This window comes from Piliocolobus tephrosceles, chromosome 1 (assembly GCF_002776525.5).
Source record: "Piliocolobus tephrosceles isolate RC106 chromosome 1, ASM277652v3, whole genome shotgun sequence".
Classification (NCBI taxonomy): domain Eukaryota; kingdom Metazoa; phylum Chordata; class Mammalia; order Primates; family Cercopithecidae; genus Piliocolobus; species Piliocolobus tephrosceles.
In genome coordinates, this window is record NC_045434.1 from 135,277,459 (window position 1) to 135,296,084 (window position 18,626).

An 18,626-nucleotide genomic window follows, 5' to 3' on the forward strand; every position below is an offset into this window, starting at 1 on the left:
TACCTGAGTTAATACTGTTTGAAGCTGTGTAAGATTCAAGAATTTCATCTTTTCTAAAGTCATCCTCAAAATCTTGGCAATATGGCCGGCCACGGTGACTCACGCCTGTAATCCCAGCACTTTGGGAGGCCGAGGCGGGAAGATCATGAGGTCAGGAGATCAAGACCATCCTAGCTAACACCGTGAAACTCCATCTCTACTAAAAATATAAAAAATTAGCTGGGCATGGTGGCGCCTGTAGTCCCAGCTATTTGGGAGGCTGAGGCAGGAGAATGGCATGAACCTGGGAGGCAGAGCTTGCAGTGAGCCGAGATGCGCCACTGCACTCCAGCCTGGGCAACAGAGCAAGACTCCGTCTCAAAAAAAAAAAAAAAATTGGCAATAAATATTTATGTATAGCCTATGCTATTCTGTATTTGAGTTAACAGGATAAGAAAAGCTGAACTTTCCTCATTTAAATAAAGGATACAGAACATATTCCTCTATTTGAGATACAGTAATGAATCACCATGGGAAAACTGACAATATAATAAAGTAACTATCACATAAAACTTCTTCTAAAATGGAAAAATAGGCTTAGGTTCTTTCTTCTTTCATTAATTTGACTATCATTAATCCTTTAAAAATTTAGAGGCCAAAGAGTTATTTTATACATGTATGTGCACATAAACACATACATATACACATGCAAAAATTCCCATGACAATTTAAATTTAATTTGCATTCTATAAATCTGTCTTTAATTGTCAATTTCACAGGGATTAGTAGAAAAGAGTAAAGAGAGTCCAGTAACATCAAAAAGTCACAGCTTTTCTAGAATTTATACGAAAACAAACAGATTTCTACTTTAAAGAGACAAATAACAATATGAATTGCCAGTGATTAAAGAATAAAAAGCTAACCTGAATGTCAAATCTATAACTCATGTAACATCATGTGATTTATCTGGACTTATCAGACAAGTGTCATCCTATGAGATGAGGCACTGGGAAAAACTACAGCACCAAAAAATGTAGACTGTAGACTATACTAAACCTTAAAGACAACAATGGCAAAGAGAAAGTAGTTAGATATTATTGTCATTAATAACAATTTATAACTACAGTGTTTGTACAAACACTCATTATCTCATTTGAAGATCATTTATCTTCACAGCAATTCTCTGAAGAAAGCAAAACAAGTATCATTTACATTAAATGAAACTATACACATAAAACACTTATAAATATACGGTAAGTACTCCGTAACTGTTAGTTACTGTCTGTTACAAATGAAGGTTCGGAGGTCATGATGGCTTACTAATTAAACACAAAGTTCCAACCTAGGGCAAAAGAAAAAGGGCACACAATGGCATCTTATCTATAAGACAAACCTGAACAAGCACATATCAAGTCAGAGTATCACTGACAAATCCCCGGTGAGGTGCAAAAGTCACACATATCCCTTATTTTAATGGCTGAGAAATCCATTTCGAGACACTAAAATATCATCAAACAACTTTGCTTTTTTGTTTTGACCTTCAAAGTAGGAAGGAAAGATAAGAAATTTATGTCTTAGAAGACAATGGTGAATGTTTTCTTCTATTTTATTTAAACAAATGCAGAAAAACTATTAAAATACATTAAAATCACGTTAAGCCAGTCTTTCTAATCAGCCCTTCTATAGAGGAAACAACTGAGTTTTTCTGCCAGAGGTGTATAACATTCTGGGAACATCCAACACTTTATAAGAGGTGGGTATGTTTTGTTGAAAAGCAATAAAACTGTGTTGAAATAAAAACACTGGCAATTGGAGGCACTTTCTTAACACCCAAATGCAGAATATAAATCAAGAATCTTAAATACAGACCAAATCTAAATATAGATCAAGAATCTTAGTGTCAAACCTCACTGGTGAGCCAGTTTCAGTTTGTCATGGACAAAACTTGAACAAGGAAATCAAATGCAAGGTTGAAGAAGGACTTTATTGATTTCAATCCAGTAATTCAATTTTACTCAAAGCTCTAATATTCCTGCCTATATTTAAAATAGTATATTTTTTATCACGGAAAACTTAAGACATAGAAACTGAAAGAAACAGATAGCCCTAGTTAAACACCAAACTCTTAGAATAAAAATAGGGTAGAATTTGCAACTCTATTGAATACACTATAAAAATTCAGGTTTGCAGCAAGATTTTAGTTAGAATGTTTATGCTGTGCATTTAGTTTCTTCTAAATATTTCATTTTTTAAGTTACTATTAACTAAAAGACATACTGTAATAAAATATTATTTTGAAAGCGTAATAGTAACAGAGCACTCTATACAGAATTCATTGTCTGAAGACAAGCTATGGAGACTCAGACTACCAACTTATGTAGCAGAAAAAAATAAAACTAGTTTGATTAGCCCATTTCCTATACTGTTTTGCTTCAAAGCATACAGGGACTACGTACCAGAAGTTTTTTATCAATGAACCAATAACATCTCTAAATTACGTTCATTAAGCCCAACTCAAACGTAGTTTATAATTAGAAATAAATTTGCCGAGAGTTAGTCTGCACTTGCATAGCCACTTAACCTCAAATCCTTAACCATACCAAGCAAAAGTCTAAGGTGTTTTCCAACACAACTCTCCTTTCCCAACTGACATCATCTGATCAGACTCTAAAGTCATTTCTGAGTGCTTGCCGGTACAAATCACTTATTTCTAGCTATGTCACAAATGTAAAAATAAATAATGGAAAAACATAAGGTAATACTAATGGATTATTCCTAACTTATACTGGAATTTAGGAAAGTGGACATTACTTTCCCTCTAAATTCAGTTTTAAGTTGCTATACAAGTAGCAAATCAATTCACCATTTTCAAATCACTACCTTCCCACAGGAGAATCCAACAGTTACAATTTAAAAGACTTCTTCTTGACACTTTAGAGTACTCACAGGTTCAGTACAACCTAACTACCTTTAGCAAGAATTATATCATGCCACATTGAACATCTGAGGACTATAATAATAATATTCACCTTAGGGTAAACTATATGCATTTTCTATACATGTAACATATTGAATATAACTACTATTAGCACTACCATCCCTCTGATTCTCTTCCCCACTACTTAGCTTGGAATAAAGGTATTCTAGAAGGAATACAGGAAAGAAGCCTCTGAACAGAACTATTAATCCAGCCACACCCAGCAAGAATGTGACCAATTAGCTTAAGAGCCATACTAATAGAAAAAGCAAAAACCTCTTCTGGAGCCACACGGTTCATCAGCCAGTCTGAAAGAGTCTTCCTCTTAGACTCAGCTGTATCTAAAGGGATACAAAAGGTCTGGTTTCTGAAAGTCGGAATAAAACTGATAACATTTCAAAGAATTAACTAACATATACTTGAAACTTCCATGAGGAAGAAGGAAGGTGGCACTATCACGGATAAGTCTTGCCTAACTTTCAGTTAACAACTTGCTAAGGCCTGTGCTCAATACCATACTAGAGATTATGAAGAAATCAAGAAGCATAATAAAACCATGATTCTTTCCCTGAATTTATAATATTAGTTTTAATTACCAAGTATAATTCAAATGATCCAAGTTCACTACTTTCCCCTCAGTCAACTCGGGGACACCCAATCAAAGATTCACCCTGTTTCTACCACTAGCCAAGATGGAGTAAAAGAGACTGGGTTTACCCTCTTAACTGAAACAACAAAACAAAAATAAAATACATAACAACAATTTTCAGACTCTGGACATTAAACAGGAAATCAGCATAGTATAAGGATTCCTGAGAAAAAGGAAATGAAGTGAGTCCTATGACTGCCTGAGAGAGTTTCCAGGCTACAGCACAGGGAGGGAGAACTCAGTCTAACTCAGGGATCCAACATTCTTCTTGAATTAAGGAGAGAGAATCAAGGTTTTAGGAAAGACAAAGCGGTTGAAGTTTGCTGGGCACTGTACTGAAGAGGACAGAGCCAAAAACAGAATTTTCAGCAGAGTACCTCTCAGTGCGTATGTGTTAAGAAACTGAGGCCAAAAAAGAGCCATTCAAAATGGACAGGAGGAACAATTTTGGGTATTCACTCAACCAGTGTTCCCTTCAGCCAAAGTGGCAAAACCTTGTAATACACAGGGCACTGGGTGGAATACGCTGAAGGGCACTAAAAGGGACTGCCGGTAATGGAGCAAAATTAGTCCTAGACTAAAGGCTTTGTGGTGCCATCAAACAAACTTAAAAGCAAGCCTCAAAAAGACAAAACTGTTTCTATATAACTTAAGTATGTCCCAAAACAAAGCTTGCAAGTATTTATAGGAATATGAAAATATCCAGTACCTAGCAAGGTAAAATTAATAATGTCTGCCATCCAGTTAAAAATTAACAGACACATAAAGAAAATATGGCCCATAATGTAGAGAAAAGCAAATCAATAGAAAGCAACCTAGAAATGACCCAGATGATAGAATTAGTAGACAATGACATCAGAAAGAATTATTATAACAATATTCCACTTGTTCAAAAAAAGGAAAAGCATGTGATATGGTTTGGCTGTGTCCCCACCCAAATCTCATCTTGAATTCACACGTGTTGTAGGAGGGACCTGGTAGGAGGTAACTGAATCATGGGGGCAAGTCTTTCCCATTCTGTTCTCATGACAGTGAATAAGTCTCGTGAGATCTGATGGTTTTAAAAAGAGGCGTTCCCCAAACAAGCGTTCTCATTTTTTGCCTGCCACCATCCACCCCCTCCTTGCCTTCCACCATGATTGTGAGGTTGCCCCAGCCATGTAGAACTATTAAACCTCTCTCTTTTAGTTTATTGCTGTCTTGGGCATGTCTTTATCAGCAGCGTGAAAAAGGACTAATACAGTGAACTGGTATCATAGAGTGGGGCATTGCCGAAAACATACCCCAAAATGTGGAAGCTACTTTGGAACTGGGTAACAGGCAGAGGTTAGAACAGTTTTGAGGGCTCAGAAGAAGACAGGAAAATGTGGGAAAGTTTGGGAACTTCCTAGAGACTTGTTGAATTGCTGATAGTGATATGAACAATAAGGTCCAGTCTAAGGTGGTCTCAGATGGAGACAAGGAACTTGTTGGGAACTGGAGCAAAGGTGACTCTTGTTATGTTTTAGAAAGGAGACTGGTGGCCTTTTGTACCTGCCCTAGGGATTTGTGGAACTTTGAACTTGAGAGAGATGATTTAGGATTTCTAGTGAAAGAAATTTCTAAGCAGCAAAGCATTCAAGAGATGGCTTGGGTGCCATTAAAGGCATTCAGTTTTAAAAGGGAAACAGAGCACCAAAGTTAGGAAAATTTGCAGACTGACAGTATGACAGAAAAGAAAATTCCATTTTCTCAGGAGAAATCCAAGCCCACTGAAGAAATTGCATAAGTAACAAGGAGCTGAATGTCAATCCCCAAGACAATGGGGAAAATGTCCCCAAGGCATCTCAGAGGTCTTCACGGCAGCAACCCCCATCACAGGCCCAGAGGTTTAGAAGGAAAAAATGGTTTCGTGGGCTGGGCCCAGGGTCCCCATGTTATGTGCAACCTTGGGATTGGCACCCTTTGTCCCAGCCGCTCCTGCCATGGCTGAAAAGGGCCAACACAGAGCTTGGGCCATGACTTCAGAAGGTGCAATCCCCAAGCCTCGGCAGCTTCCACATGGTGTTGAGCCTGCGAGTGCACAGAAGTCAAGAACTAAGGTTTGAGAACCTCTGCCTAGATTTCAGAAGATGTATGGAAACACCTGGATACCCAGGCAGAAGTTTGTTGTGGGGCGAGGCCCTCATGGAGAACCTCTGCTAGGGCAGTGTGGAAGGGAAATGTGGGGTTGCAGTCCCCATACAGAGTCCCTACTGGGGCACCACCTAGTTGGGCTGTGAGAAGAGGGCCACTGTCCTCTAGACCTCAGAATGGTAGATCCACTGACAGCTTGCACAGTGCACCTGGAAAAGCCACAGGCACTCAATGCCACCCTGTGAAAGTAGCCAAGAGTGGGGGGCTATATCATGCAAAGCCACAGGGGTGGAGCTGCCCAAGGCCATGGGAGCCCAACTCTTGCATCAGCATGACCTGGATGTGAGACATGGAGTCAAAGGATATCATTTATGAAGCTTTAAGATTTGACTGCCCTTCTGGATTTCGGACTTGCATGGGGCCTGTAACCCCATTGTTTTGGCCAATTTCTCCCACTTGGAATGGGTGTATTTACCCAATGTATCTAGGAAGTAACTAATTTGCTTTTGATTTTACAGGTTCATAGGCAGAAGGGACTTGCCTTGTCTCAGATGAGACGTTGGACTGTGGGCTTTTGAGTTAATGTTGAAATGAGTTAAGACTTCGGGGGACTGTTGGGAAGGCATGATTGGTGTTGAAATGTGAGAATATGAGATTTGGGAGGGGCCAGGGGTGGAATGATATGGTTTGGCTGTGTTCCCACACAAATCCCATCTTGAATTCCCCTGTGTTGTGGGAGGGACCTGGTGGGAGATAATTGAATCATGGGGGCAAGTCTTTCCCATGCTGTTCCCATGATAGCAAATAAGTCTCACAATATCTGACAGTTTTAAAAAGAGGCATTCTCACTGGGCGGGGTGGCTCACACCTGTAATCCTAGCACTGTGGGAGGCCAATGTGGCTGGATCACAAGGTCAGGAGATCGAGACCAGCCTGGCTAACATGGTGAAACCCCATCTCTACTAAAAATACAAAAAAGTAGCCGAGCATGGTGATGGGCGCCTGTAGTTGCAGCTACTCAGGAGGCTGAAGCAGGAGAATGGTGTGAACCCGGGCAGCGGAGCTTGACGTGAGTCGAGATCGCGCCACCGTACTCCAGCCTGGGCGACAGAGCAAGACTCCGTCTCAAAAAAAAAAGCCATTCCCCTGCACAAGCTTTCTCATTTTTTGCCTGCCACAAAGATGTGACTTGTTCCTCCTTGCCTTCCACCATGACTGTGAGGCTTCCCCAGCCATGTGAACTGTAAGTCCAATTAAGTCTCTTTCTTTTGTAAGCTATTCAGTCTTAGGCGTGAAAACGAGCTAATACAGGATGTTAAGGACAGAAATGAAAGATAATTTTTTAAAGACCTATACTGAACTTTTAGAAGGGCGGAGGGAAGGGTGAGGGGCCATGCCTGAGATAAAAAATAAACTGGGTAACATTAAAAGTGGATTACATACTGCAGAAGGATTGGTGAATTACAGACCTAGCAGTAAAAACTATCTAAAACAACATACACAAAAAAGACTGAGAAAGATGAATAAAACATCACTGAACTGTGGAACAATTTCATGTGGCCTAATATAAGTGTATTTCGAAGTCCTGAAAGAGAGGAGAAGCAGCACAGAAAAATTAATATGTGAAGAAATAATGGCCAAAAATATTTAAATAAATGTTTAAAATGTTTAAAAATGTTTAAATAAAAACTATAAACTCACAGATCCAAGAAGCTCAACAAACCCCAGGCACAAGAAACATAATACAAGAGCCATTATATCAAATAATTAAAAACCTAGTGAAAATCTTAAAAGTAGGCAAAGGGGGAAAAATAAAAGACATGCTACATATAGTAGAACAAAGAATGATGGCAACCTTCTCATCAGAAACAACACAAGCCAGAAGACAATGAAGCAACATCTTTAAAGTACTGAAACAACAAAAATGTCAGCTTAGAATTCTATACCCAACAAAAATATCCTTCAAACACTATAGCAAATAAAAACTTTTTCAGACACACAAAGTGAAAAGAATTCATCACCAGTAAATTTTTAAGTGTAAGTAATGTTAAAAGAAATTCTTCAGGGTGAAAATAAATGGTACCACATGAAATCTGCATACACACATACACACACACAATGAAGAACACTGGGAATGGTAAACATGTGAGTAAATGTTTTAAAAACTTTTAAGCATTTTATATCTTTTTAAAAGATAACTAAGTTAAAGCAAAATAATAATGTATTGTAGGACTCATATATAGAAGTAAAATGTATAACGACGATAGCAAGAACCCAAAAAAAGTGGTAATATATTAAGGTTCTTATACTACACATGAAATTTATCATGATACCATAAACCCTTAACCACTAAAAAAAAAAAAAAAAACAAACAGCAAAGAGCACTGCTAGTAAGTCATCAAATTAAAAAATGGAATTTAAAAATACCCCTTTAATCCTAAAATCAGAAAAAAAGGAATCACAAAACAGTTAAGACAAACAGAAAACAAATAGCAACTCAAATTTAAACCCAACCACATCAATAATCACATTAAGTGTTCTAAATATTTCATTTACAAAAGAGATTGTGAAATTGGATGCAAGATTAGATACTATCTACCAAAAATCCACTTTAAACATAAATACACAAGTAGGTTAATACTAACAGGATGGGAAAAGATATACCACCTGACACTACTCAAAAAAAAAAACTGAAGTGTCTGTATTAGCATTAGACAAAGTAAGTGTCATAGTCCATTGTGTGGTACTACAACAAAATACTTGAGACTGGGTAATTTATAGAAAACAGAAATGTATTTCTTCACAGTTCTGAAAACCGAGAAGTCCAAAATCAAGGCACCAGCATCTGGTGAGGGACTTCTTGCGGCATCCTCACATGGTTGGGGGTAGAAATGGCAAAAGGGGGACAAATGCTGTCTTCTTACGTAGAAAAAAGAGAATCCACTCCCACAAGTTTTTTTATAACAGTATTAATACAGTTATGAGGAGAGAGCCCTCATCACCTAAACACCTTCCACTCCCCGCCCCAATACTGTTGCATCGGGGATTAAGTTTCCAACACAAAATTTTGGGGGAGACATTAACACCACAGCAGTAGGTTTCAGAGCAAAGAATATTACCAAGGATAAAGATAGAATCTTCTATTAAAAAAGGGTTGGTCAATCAAGAAGACATGACAGCCTAAATGTTCATATACTTAATCACAGCACTTCAAAATACATGAAGCAAAAAGTGACAGAATTATAAGAAAAACAGACAAATCCACAATTACATCAAAGATTTCAAAACCTCTCTCCATAACTGATGAAGAGGCAGGAAAAAAATCAAGAATACAAAACAATGTAACAATACTACCAACCAATTGACATTTACAGCACACTTCAGTCAATAACAACAGAATACATATTTTTCACATTCACCTGGAACATTTACCAAGATAGTTTATTTTTTTCTTAATTTTTAAATTGACAAAACTATATATATTTATCTGTACAACATGATTTAAAACATGTATATATCATGGATGGCTAAATCAAGCTAATTCACCCAACATGTATTACCTCACATACTTTTTTTTGGTATGGTGAAAACACTTAAAATCCACTCTGTTAGCAATTTTCAAGAATACACTGTTACAGGAGAATGAGGGAAAGCTTCTGGAACCATGTCTTTAGGTAAGTGAGGCAATAGAATCAGGTGTACAAATAACCCAACAGGAGCACTGACAGTTAATCTATTATTAACAAGCAGAAAGGCAGAATACAAAAGTACAGGTACTGGTAGGTGGGTAGATCTTAAAAATAACTAGGTTATAGTGAACCAAGATTATGAAGTTCATCTATAAGTACATCCTTCAAAAGTGGTCTTTCTGGAGAGCAGTGTTTGAACATTCATTATTATTTCAATTTCACTAAGTGCCATAAAGCTATTAGAAGGCTTACCAGAGTGGTGGACAGACATCCCGGAATTATCTTAATTGAGATCAACTGTTTCAGGTGACCACTCCATGGCACTAGATACCCTATTCAAGACTAATAAGTGAGGCACCAATTACCAATTCTAGAATAACTGTATTCCTATTAACCCAAAGTCCTCAAAACAGTAGCCACTGTGAGGTTTTCCAAATGATTTCAGAAGTAAGGAAATCTACCATTCTCTGGAACATTTAACAAGTATCGCTGCATCGTTTCAGGAACTTGTAAAAACTACCAAATTCCAAAAAGCAGTCTCAACCTTTACCCTGGAATTAGTTGTTAGTTTTAAGAACATAATGACTAACATAATTATCACCTATGGATGAGTACATAATCCATTCTCAATTATTTTCCCCATGTAAAATATTATTCCTAATGTGCTCATAAATTCATATAGGGATATAAGAATACAGTCAACAAATTACTTACAATGCTAAAACCCTATAGAAAATACAGTTACCAAGCACATAGTTCTATCATTTATGTGAGAAAACGTTTCGCTGCACTGTTCGACCAGTCAATATTAGCAACAACTGCACTCTTGAAATTCGGGAAGAACTACTTTTTACCAGCCACAAATTCTGACATTTTATGGTAATAAGTCACGGTTAAATAGTTTTCATTTGGATTCCCTGTCCTTTTCCACTTCTCACTAGAAAATTAAGTCTACATTTTAATACAATGAAGTATTAACTTCATTAGAAGTTGAAAAACTTCTTTTTCACAAGTAATGCGCTTATCTCCTAAATTTAACTCACAATCTGCATGTTATGTTATTAAAACAAAAAAAGTCCACTAAATATGAAACATCTACTATAAATCTGTGATCCTTGCCATTAAAGGAATCATATACTCCTTTGCAAATCTGATGAAAGTTATGTATATAATTTCAGGGAATTCACCTTGAAGGCTATTTATGGGTCCCTGAGGTTTAAAGAATCTCTGATTAATGGAAAATAGCATCCAAAATTGATCCAAGAACATATGAAAACTTAGTATGTGATTAAAAGAAGGAATGTTAACATACAGTTGGAAAAAATGAATTATTTACTGAGAAAATCATGATAAATCTCTGTAAACATATAAATGGTTTAAAGAGCCAAATGTAATAAACTATAAAATACTGTAATACAATACAGAGGCCGGGTGCGGTGGCTCAAGCCTGTAATCCCAGCACTTTGGGAGGCCAAGACGGGCGGATCACGAGGTCAAGAGATCGAGATCATCCTGGCTAACACAGTGAAACCCCGTCTCTACTAAAAAAATACAAAAAACTAGCCGGGCGAGGTGGCGGGCGCCTGCAGTCCCAGCTACTCGGGAGGCTGAGGCAGGAGAATGGCGTGAACCTGGGAGGCGGAGCTTGCAGTGAGCTGAGATCTGGCCACTGCACTCCAGTCTGGGCGACAGAGTGAGACTCCGTCTCAAAAAAATAATAATAATAAAATAAAACAAAATACAGAAAATGTACACAATCTTGGTTCAGGGTAAGTCTTCCTAAGCAACATATGAAAATGACTTACCTAAATTGATGGATTTAACTGTGTGTATTTTAAAACTTCTATATGAGCAAAACACACCATAAAGTCAAAAAACAAACGTCAAACTTGGACAAAAACAAATGCAAGAGGCCGGGTGCAGTGGCTCACGCCTGTAATCCCAGTACTTTGGAAGGCAGAGGGGGGCAGATCACTTGAAGTCAGGAGTTCAAGACCAGCCTGACCAACATGGTGAAACCCTGTCTCTACTAAAATTACAAAAATTAGCTGGGCGTGGTGGCACGTAACTATAATCCCAGCTACCTGGGAGGCTGAGACAGGAGTGAGCTGAAATCGTACCACTGCACTCCAGACTGGGTGACAGAGCAAGGCTCATCTCAAAAAAGAAAAGAAAAGCAAAACATATGACAGATAAAGGATTACTAATTCTAAGATTTAAAAAAATAAGTAAACCACCCAATAGAAAAATAGACAAATGAAAATTAACAAATAAATGGGCAATAAACATATGTAAAGATGTTCAACCTAACTAGAAATCAGAAGGTAAATTAATTCAGTATATCATTTCACAGCCTCACACTGGCAAAAATTAAAAGCTGATTATCTTCTAGTGCAATGAACATGTCCTGGCAGTGTAGATTACTGTATCCTCTGAAAAACAAAAAAAAAATGTTGAAAAGTAGATTTTTAAATCTATTAAATTATGAAATATGTATATCCTTTGTCCCAGCAATCTCACATACAGAATTCATCCTAGCACAAAATGACATCAACACGAGTTAAACAGATACATAAGAATGTTTCCTGTAACTGTTTATAATACCAAGAAAAAGTCAAAAAATTATATGTGTGTATATATATATGTGTGTGTGTATATATATACACACACACGACAGATGGGGGACAAACTGAATGTCCATTACTAGAATAATGGCTTAATAATTTATGATACATGCATACTTTGGAATATTATACAGCTATTACTAATAGAATGAGTAAGTCACATCTATATGTACTGACCTGGAAAGATGTCTATGACATTCAAGGCAAAAAAAGCAAGCTGCATTGTAATATGTGTACCACAATGCCATATTTGTTTTTTAAAAGATAAAAATAAAAAACTATATTACTGAATTTTTTTTCAGGAACTTCTAATTAGTGAATTTCCCAAGTAGTCAATGAGTATACCTCAGTTTTGAATACATCTATTGCTCTATTAGAGGTCTCACCATCAAAATACTATACTCTCAAATCAAGGAATATTAAAGCCACTATCAGACAACACTATCCTTTGGAATCTTCTACAATGAAAATGATAGTAACTACTTTTAAGGACAAAATGTTTAATAGGTTTTTTTTTAATGCCAAAATAAAAATGCTTTTTTAACATTGTGATTTTGCACGTACGGAAAACAGCTAGATTTTTTTTTCCTATAGTAAAAATAAGCTATCTATTTCAGTTGTTTCATTGGATAACATAATTATGTTCATTACATGAATATAAACAAGGGGCAGACGTTACACTAAACCAATTCCTTTGTGTCAGAAATTCAATTTTCTCTGAATGATATTCATTCTTAGCAATAAATGCAATTAAACATTGATATTAGAATTTTAAAACTCTATTCAAATAGCTAAATCTCGGCGTAATGTCAATATAAAGTCTTAAGCAACCGGACATAATTAAAGGAGCAATTGATTTGGAATCAGACATAACTGGGTTGCAATCCTGGCTCTGCCACTTAAATGTGATGTGGTCTTGGGCAAGTTATATAACCTCTAAGCCTGTTTCTGCATCTGCAAAAATGGCTTTCTGCTGTTTTTTGGTTTTTTTTTGAGACTGAGGCTCACTCTTTGTCCAGGCTGGAGCGCACTGGTACGATCTAGGCACACTGCAATCCCTGCCTCCCAGGTTCAAGCGGTTCTCAGCCTTAGCCTCCTGAGTAGCTGGGATTACAGGCGCCCACCACCACGCCCGACTAATTTTTGTATTTTTAGTAGAGATAGGGTTTCACCATGTTGGTGAGGCTGGTCTCGAACTCCTGACCTCAAATGATCCGCCGGCCTCAGCCTCCCAAAGTGCTGGAATTACAGGCGTGAGCCACTGCGCCTGGCCAAAAATGGCTTTAAATGGTGTTCTTACTTTAAATACGAGTATGTAAGATGAAAAGTGCCTAGTACAGAATCTGGTTGTCAAAATATGGTTTCCTCTGCTAGGCATGGTAACACCCACCTGTAGTCCCAGGTACACTCACCTGTAGTCCCAGGAGGATTTTGATGCATATTTACTATTTTTTATGAAATTTTCTTTCTTGTATCACAAGAAAGCACTTTATATTTTAATTGTGGCATTATGCATCTTCAGATAACTTTCTTTTAAAAATTATTCAGATTATGTCTATGGAAGCAATTTTCAAGTATATGGGGAAAAAAATGTTAGGCAAGGAAGAAAACCAAAAACGTAAGTCACTCTAACCCACTGTAATGTGCCTAAGAAATCAACTCCAGAGAATTCCAAAGAGGAGTCTTTTCTTTTTTCTGTAGCGCTGGATCATTAATGACGCCAGAATATGACCCTGAATGTCGCTAAATGGATCCAAAAGAAAAGAAAAACCGTACTGGATAACCTTCAATATTTAAAGTGGACATTTTTTTCCATCATACAAGATACATATTAATAAAAGAATTGGTAAATAAACTGAGTATCTCTTCGAATTTCACTCTAGAGTTGAGGACTGGGAGTATCTCTAGTTTTTCTCCAACTTTAGTTGCACTTCATTCAGGTTTACTTGACGGTTTTTCTTTCAAGGCTCTTTAAAATGTCAAGGCTTTTGCAAAGCCTTGTACCAAAATAGCTGCTGTACGTATATTACAATTATTTTCTGGTACATTTTTCCTAAAAATTAATCATCCACTCACAATAACATCTATTTCTTAGTCTAAATTACACTGCTGGGGTTTTTTTGTTTTGTTTTGTTTTGCTGGCTTCTCAAAGGTATTCAAAATGATTTTGAGGTGAAAGTATGCAAAGAACACTTCACATTACTTTTCCATATTAAAATTACATCCTCTTGAGTTGATTTTTAAGTGCCATGTACATTTTTAAATCAAAATTTATCACTGTCATTCTTTTAACTCTCGCTCTCCATGCTGAGCTCTTCCAAATGCCAAAGTTGCCTATTAATCCGCAAGTACCTATTCTCTGTGCTTTTTTTCTGGCCTTTCACAACTTCGCACCAACTTTTTGTACTTCAGAACCCTTCACCCATGAAAGCACCTGTTAACCCTTTAAGGTATTTAACCATATGGTTAACTTTCCGCATAATCCTACTTTTCCTTTAACAAACTTCACTACATAATTCCCCTTCAGCGTTCCCTCCTCTTCGAAATTCACATCAACACTGCCGCGAAGCAACATACATAGGCATCCCTATTCTCAAGCCCCAATTCATCAGTTTAGCGCCACTAAAGAAGAATTTAAATCTCCGAACCCTCATTTCCGTACTCCGATAAAGCTTTTCACTCGCGTTCCTGCACTACCCAGCCAGCCTCCCTCAACTGGCAATTATAAGGTCCCTTGCTGCCCCTAGCACAAGAGTGCAACTCGCTACAGTGTTATTTATTTTACTCTCCATCATCCCAGCATCTCCTTCCATTTCTGCGCACCTATCCCTTCATGAACCCCCAAAAGAATTCGTATCCAGATGCCCATAGCTCAAATTAGAATACCCCTCGTCTGACATCGCCAGGGCTTTCTGTACGACTTCCAAGAGAACACGCGATGCTGAGCGCTTCTGTCTCCACCAGCAACACCCGTTCCCCATTGAGTTCGGTCTTCTCTCTCTCTCTCCGTGGAATGCCTACTTCGGGCCATCCTTTGGCTCGGGAAGCCCAACCTTGCAACCTCTGCCCCGTGACCTCGCGAGCCCAGCACGCCACTCAAGCTTAATTCAGCCCATTCTTGGAGCTTGTGCTCTCGCTGCCCCTAGTTACCGGTTCTCTTTGAAACCTCTTTCAGCCCCCGAGCCAGACCCCAGGTTAGACGAACGCCCACTTGCTCCGGCGGCAGTGCCTCCTCGGCCCCTTCCACAGCACTCAGCCCGGGGCAGTTCAGCTCCTCACCTAGCTTCGAGCGGGACTCCTCCAGTTTCTGGATCTGGTTTTCCAAGAAGAGCATCGCCACCGCGAAGGCCACCACCGCCAGCAGCTGCAACTTGGGCGGCATCATAATCCTGAGGAGCCCCATGAAACCCGCTGCTCGGGATCAAGACATACCGCGGGGGGCGGGGAGCAGGGCCCCGGAGAGAGACGCCGGGAGGAGCCCGCCGAGCCGGGAGCGAGGCAAAGAGAGCGCGACAGCGAGAGAACCACCGCAGCGACCCCCCTTCTCGCCTCTCCAGTCCCCCTCCCCCAGGCGCTAGCACCAACGCCGCCGGTGTCCGTTTCTCCTCAGCCAACTCAACGGCCGCCCCCTCCAAAAGCCCGCGCAGCAAACAGCGCGAAGCGGCTGCCAGGCTCTCGCCTCCCTCTACTGCCTCAGTCCCCGACCCCCGCGCCCGCCTGCCTGCCCGCCTTCCTCTCTTCCTTCCTTCCCTCCCTCCTTTGCTCGCGGCCGCGCGCCCCTCCGCTAGCGCTGCGGCTGCGCCGCCCTCAGCCCCGCCCCCGCCCATCCCCCTCCGCCACCACGCGCACGCATCCGCGTACGCTGCTCGGCAACCAGAAGCCCCGCCCCGCCTACCGTTTGGGTCCGCTTATTGGACCGAAGAGCCCCTGCGCTTCGCTCTTGGTTCGGTTTACAGTTGGGTTCCTCTGCCACAGAGCTCAATCAAGACGACGTTCAATTGGGTAAACTTGGAGGAGAAGGCTGGGCTAAAACTGGCTAAGGCGTGGCTTCTTGGCTGCTTGACGAAGTGTCGTGAATGAAAGAAAGGAGACCGTAGAAGCAAAGAAGTGGGGAGTTTAGGAAAGTGCCTGATTTGGGTAATCGAAAGCACCCAGTGACTGTCTTTGTATTTGATGACTTTTAAGCTCTCATATGTCGTTATTTAATACCTGTCACTTCCAAATAAGAGATGTAAGGGCAACGGCCGTCAGCGTTCTATTTTGGATCAGGCTCTGGAGTGGACGGCCCTAGCTAAGGGGTCCTTCTAGGCAGCCAGAAACCTGCGGAAGATGGTAGCGATGGCGGCTGGGCTGAGTGGGTGGCTGGTGCCGACGTTTGGGCTACGGTTGTTGTTGGCGACTGTGCTTCAAGCGGTGAGTGTGGATCACTTTCGCAGCTGCCACAGGGAGAGTAGGAGAGATTGCAGCTGAGGAAGACGCAACATTCAGTCCTGGTTGAAAAGGGCAGGGAGGACTCCTTAATGACTGCTGCGGCCAGAATGCAACGTGGCTTAATTTCTCGGTTGATCCTTGTCCTTCCCCGCCTTGGGTTTCTGGCAGCAGTTTTCTCCTGACTTCAGATTGTCTCGGGTACTTAGCTTCTCTTATACGGCTCTTGCTAAAAACAATCTGTAAATCACACCAGGTGGGAGGGGGAAATAATAAAGCTTGGCAAGAAGTGAAGATTGTTTTTAAACGGGCAGAAATGCAAGAGCTCATGACGAGACTTCAAAATCTTAGAGGCAAGTCTTCAAGTCGTTGGTCCAGGCAAACAGTTTCTGTTTACCTTTCTCTCGCGCGCGCTCTCTCATTTTCACCACTTCTGTTAGCCTCTTAACCTCAATTCTCCTTTTGCTATTCACATATGGCTGGCTGCGCTTGAGTGCGATTTGTGCTTTTAAACAATGTTGTTGGAGTAAAAGGAGCTATCTATACCAAAGTATAATTTATTTTTGAAGTTAATTTTTTAAATGATGTTCGTTGTCTTTAAAATAAGGCAATGTTTTTTATTTCATTTTTCTCTGTTGGCAGAATAGAGAAAGGCAGAATACCTTTGAATGGGAGAAGTGTACTTTTAACTTATTTTTTGTCATATCCATGTTTTGCTGTGTGAATAATAAAATTTTAGGCATAGTGCTGAAAGCTTTTAGATTTTTTATCCTAGCTTAATTCTTCAGGCAGTCTCTAATAAGGAGACCTGGTTTAATTTACTTATCCAAGGTTGAGGGTGTGAGGGACTACCCCAGAGTCCTCTGTGAACACCTCTACTTTCCTTTCTCAAAGAGCTTGAAAGCCTCCTGCCTGTTTGCTTTGGCTACTTTATCCAAAAGGTAGATTCTTAACTTCTCTAATTAACATTGCATTGCTCTTGTTACTCAGGCATTTGGTGCTAGAAATTATTGGATCACCTCTCCCTAAACTTTCTACTGTTTAAGAGTTTTTGCGTATCTTTAGGTCATTTGAGAGTAACATTTCAGGTTGTCTTTTTTTGATCTCCCTCTGTCTTTGTCAGTTGTCTTATAGCTATGTAACCACACTGAAACCTGGTAGCTTAAAACAGCAATGATTTCTTATAATTCTGGGTCAGTAGAGTAGAACTACTCCACCTATGTTGGTTTTCCCCTGGCCTCATTGATGCTTTTTATTGACCTAGTAGGTCAGCTAAACTGAAAGGTCCCAGGGTTCATAGTTGGTGCTGTCAGCTCCAGGACTTGGTTCTCTTCCGTGTGACCTCTCATCTTCCAGTTGGCTAGACCAACTTCTTTTCATGGCACTCTCAGGGCAGCACTCCAAAAGGGTAAAAGCTTCAATGCCTCCTAAGGCCTTGCCTTGGAAATCACATATATTCCATCACCTATTTGTCAAAGCAAGTCACAAGACTAGTTCACATTTCAGGGATGGGGAAATAGATTCCATCTCTACATGGAAGGAATGACAGAGTCACTTTGCGAAGTGTGCATACCAGGAGCGGAGGAATTTATGGAATTAACTAATTCCATATGTAATAATGATAAGAATTAATTAAACAGTGTACCACAGTGACTGTTCACAGAATCCAAGCCAGAAATTTGGTTGTCATATTTGACTCCTCTTCCTTACATATCTCATATCCAGGAAATTACTGAAACTTACTGATTTTAATTCCTAAATATCTCAAATCCATCCAGTTGTTAATCATTCAGGCCATAAATATCTCTCTCCTCAAAAATAACAGCCTCTTGGTTCACCCTTTGAATCATCCCTGGCTGTGTTCAGAATCTAAATGATTGGCTTTGCCTTTGTCGGCTTCCCAATTGCCCAAGCCAAAAATTAGTCATTTTTGGCCAGGTACAGTGGCTCATACCTGTATTCCTAGCACTTTGGGAGGCTGAGGTGGGCAAATCACCTGAGGTCAGGAGTCCAAGACTAGTCTGGCCAACACAGTGAAACCCCGTCTCTAGTAAAAATATAAAAATAGCTGGGCGTAGTGGCACATGCCTACTCAGGAGGCTGAGACAGGAGAATCACTTGAACCCAGGAGGCGGAGGTTGTAGTGAGCCGAGATCGCACTATTG

The 18,626-nt window shown here is 39.8% G+C and overlaps 2 protein-coding genes across 4 annotated transcripts in view; one reads left to right on the forward strand and one right to left on the reverse strand.

The window, feature by feature from the left end:
• Positions 1-15,833, reverse strand: part of HS2ST1 (heparan sulfate 2-O-sulfotransferase 1) — a 203,283-nt gene extending 187,450 nt beyond the window's left edge. For 2 of the 3 annotated variants that reach the window (XM_023208252.2, XM_023208260.2), the window contains exon 1: positions 15,313-15,833. In XM_023208252.2, coding sequence (XP_023064020.1) covers positions 15,313-15,436 — 124 coding nt within the window. In that variant the 5' untranslated portion in view covers positions 15,437-15,833. The remainder of the gene's footprint in view (positions 1-15,312) is intronic. The other variant, XM_023208270.1, reaches the window with a different exon arrangement.
• A 274-nt stretch (positions 15,834-16,107) lies between these two features.
• The window catches only part of SELENOF (selenoprotein F), a 50,060-nt gene continuing 47,541 nt past the window's right edge, over positions 16,108-18,626 (forward strand). The window contains exon 1 of the mRNA XM_023208280.2: positions 16,108-16,446. Coding sequence (XP_023064048.1) covers positions 16,363-16,446 — 84 coding nt within the window. The 5' untranslated portion in view covers positions 16,108-16,362. The remainder of the gene's footprint in view (positions 16,447-18,626) is intronic.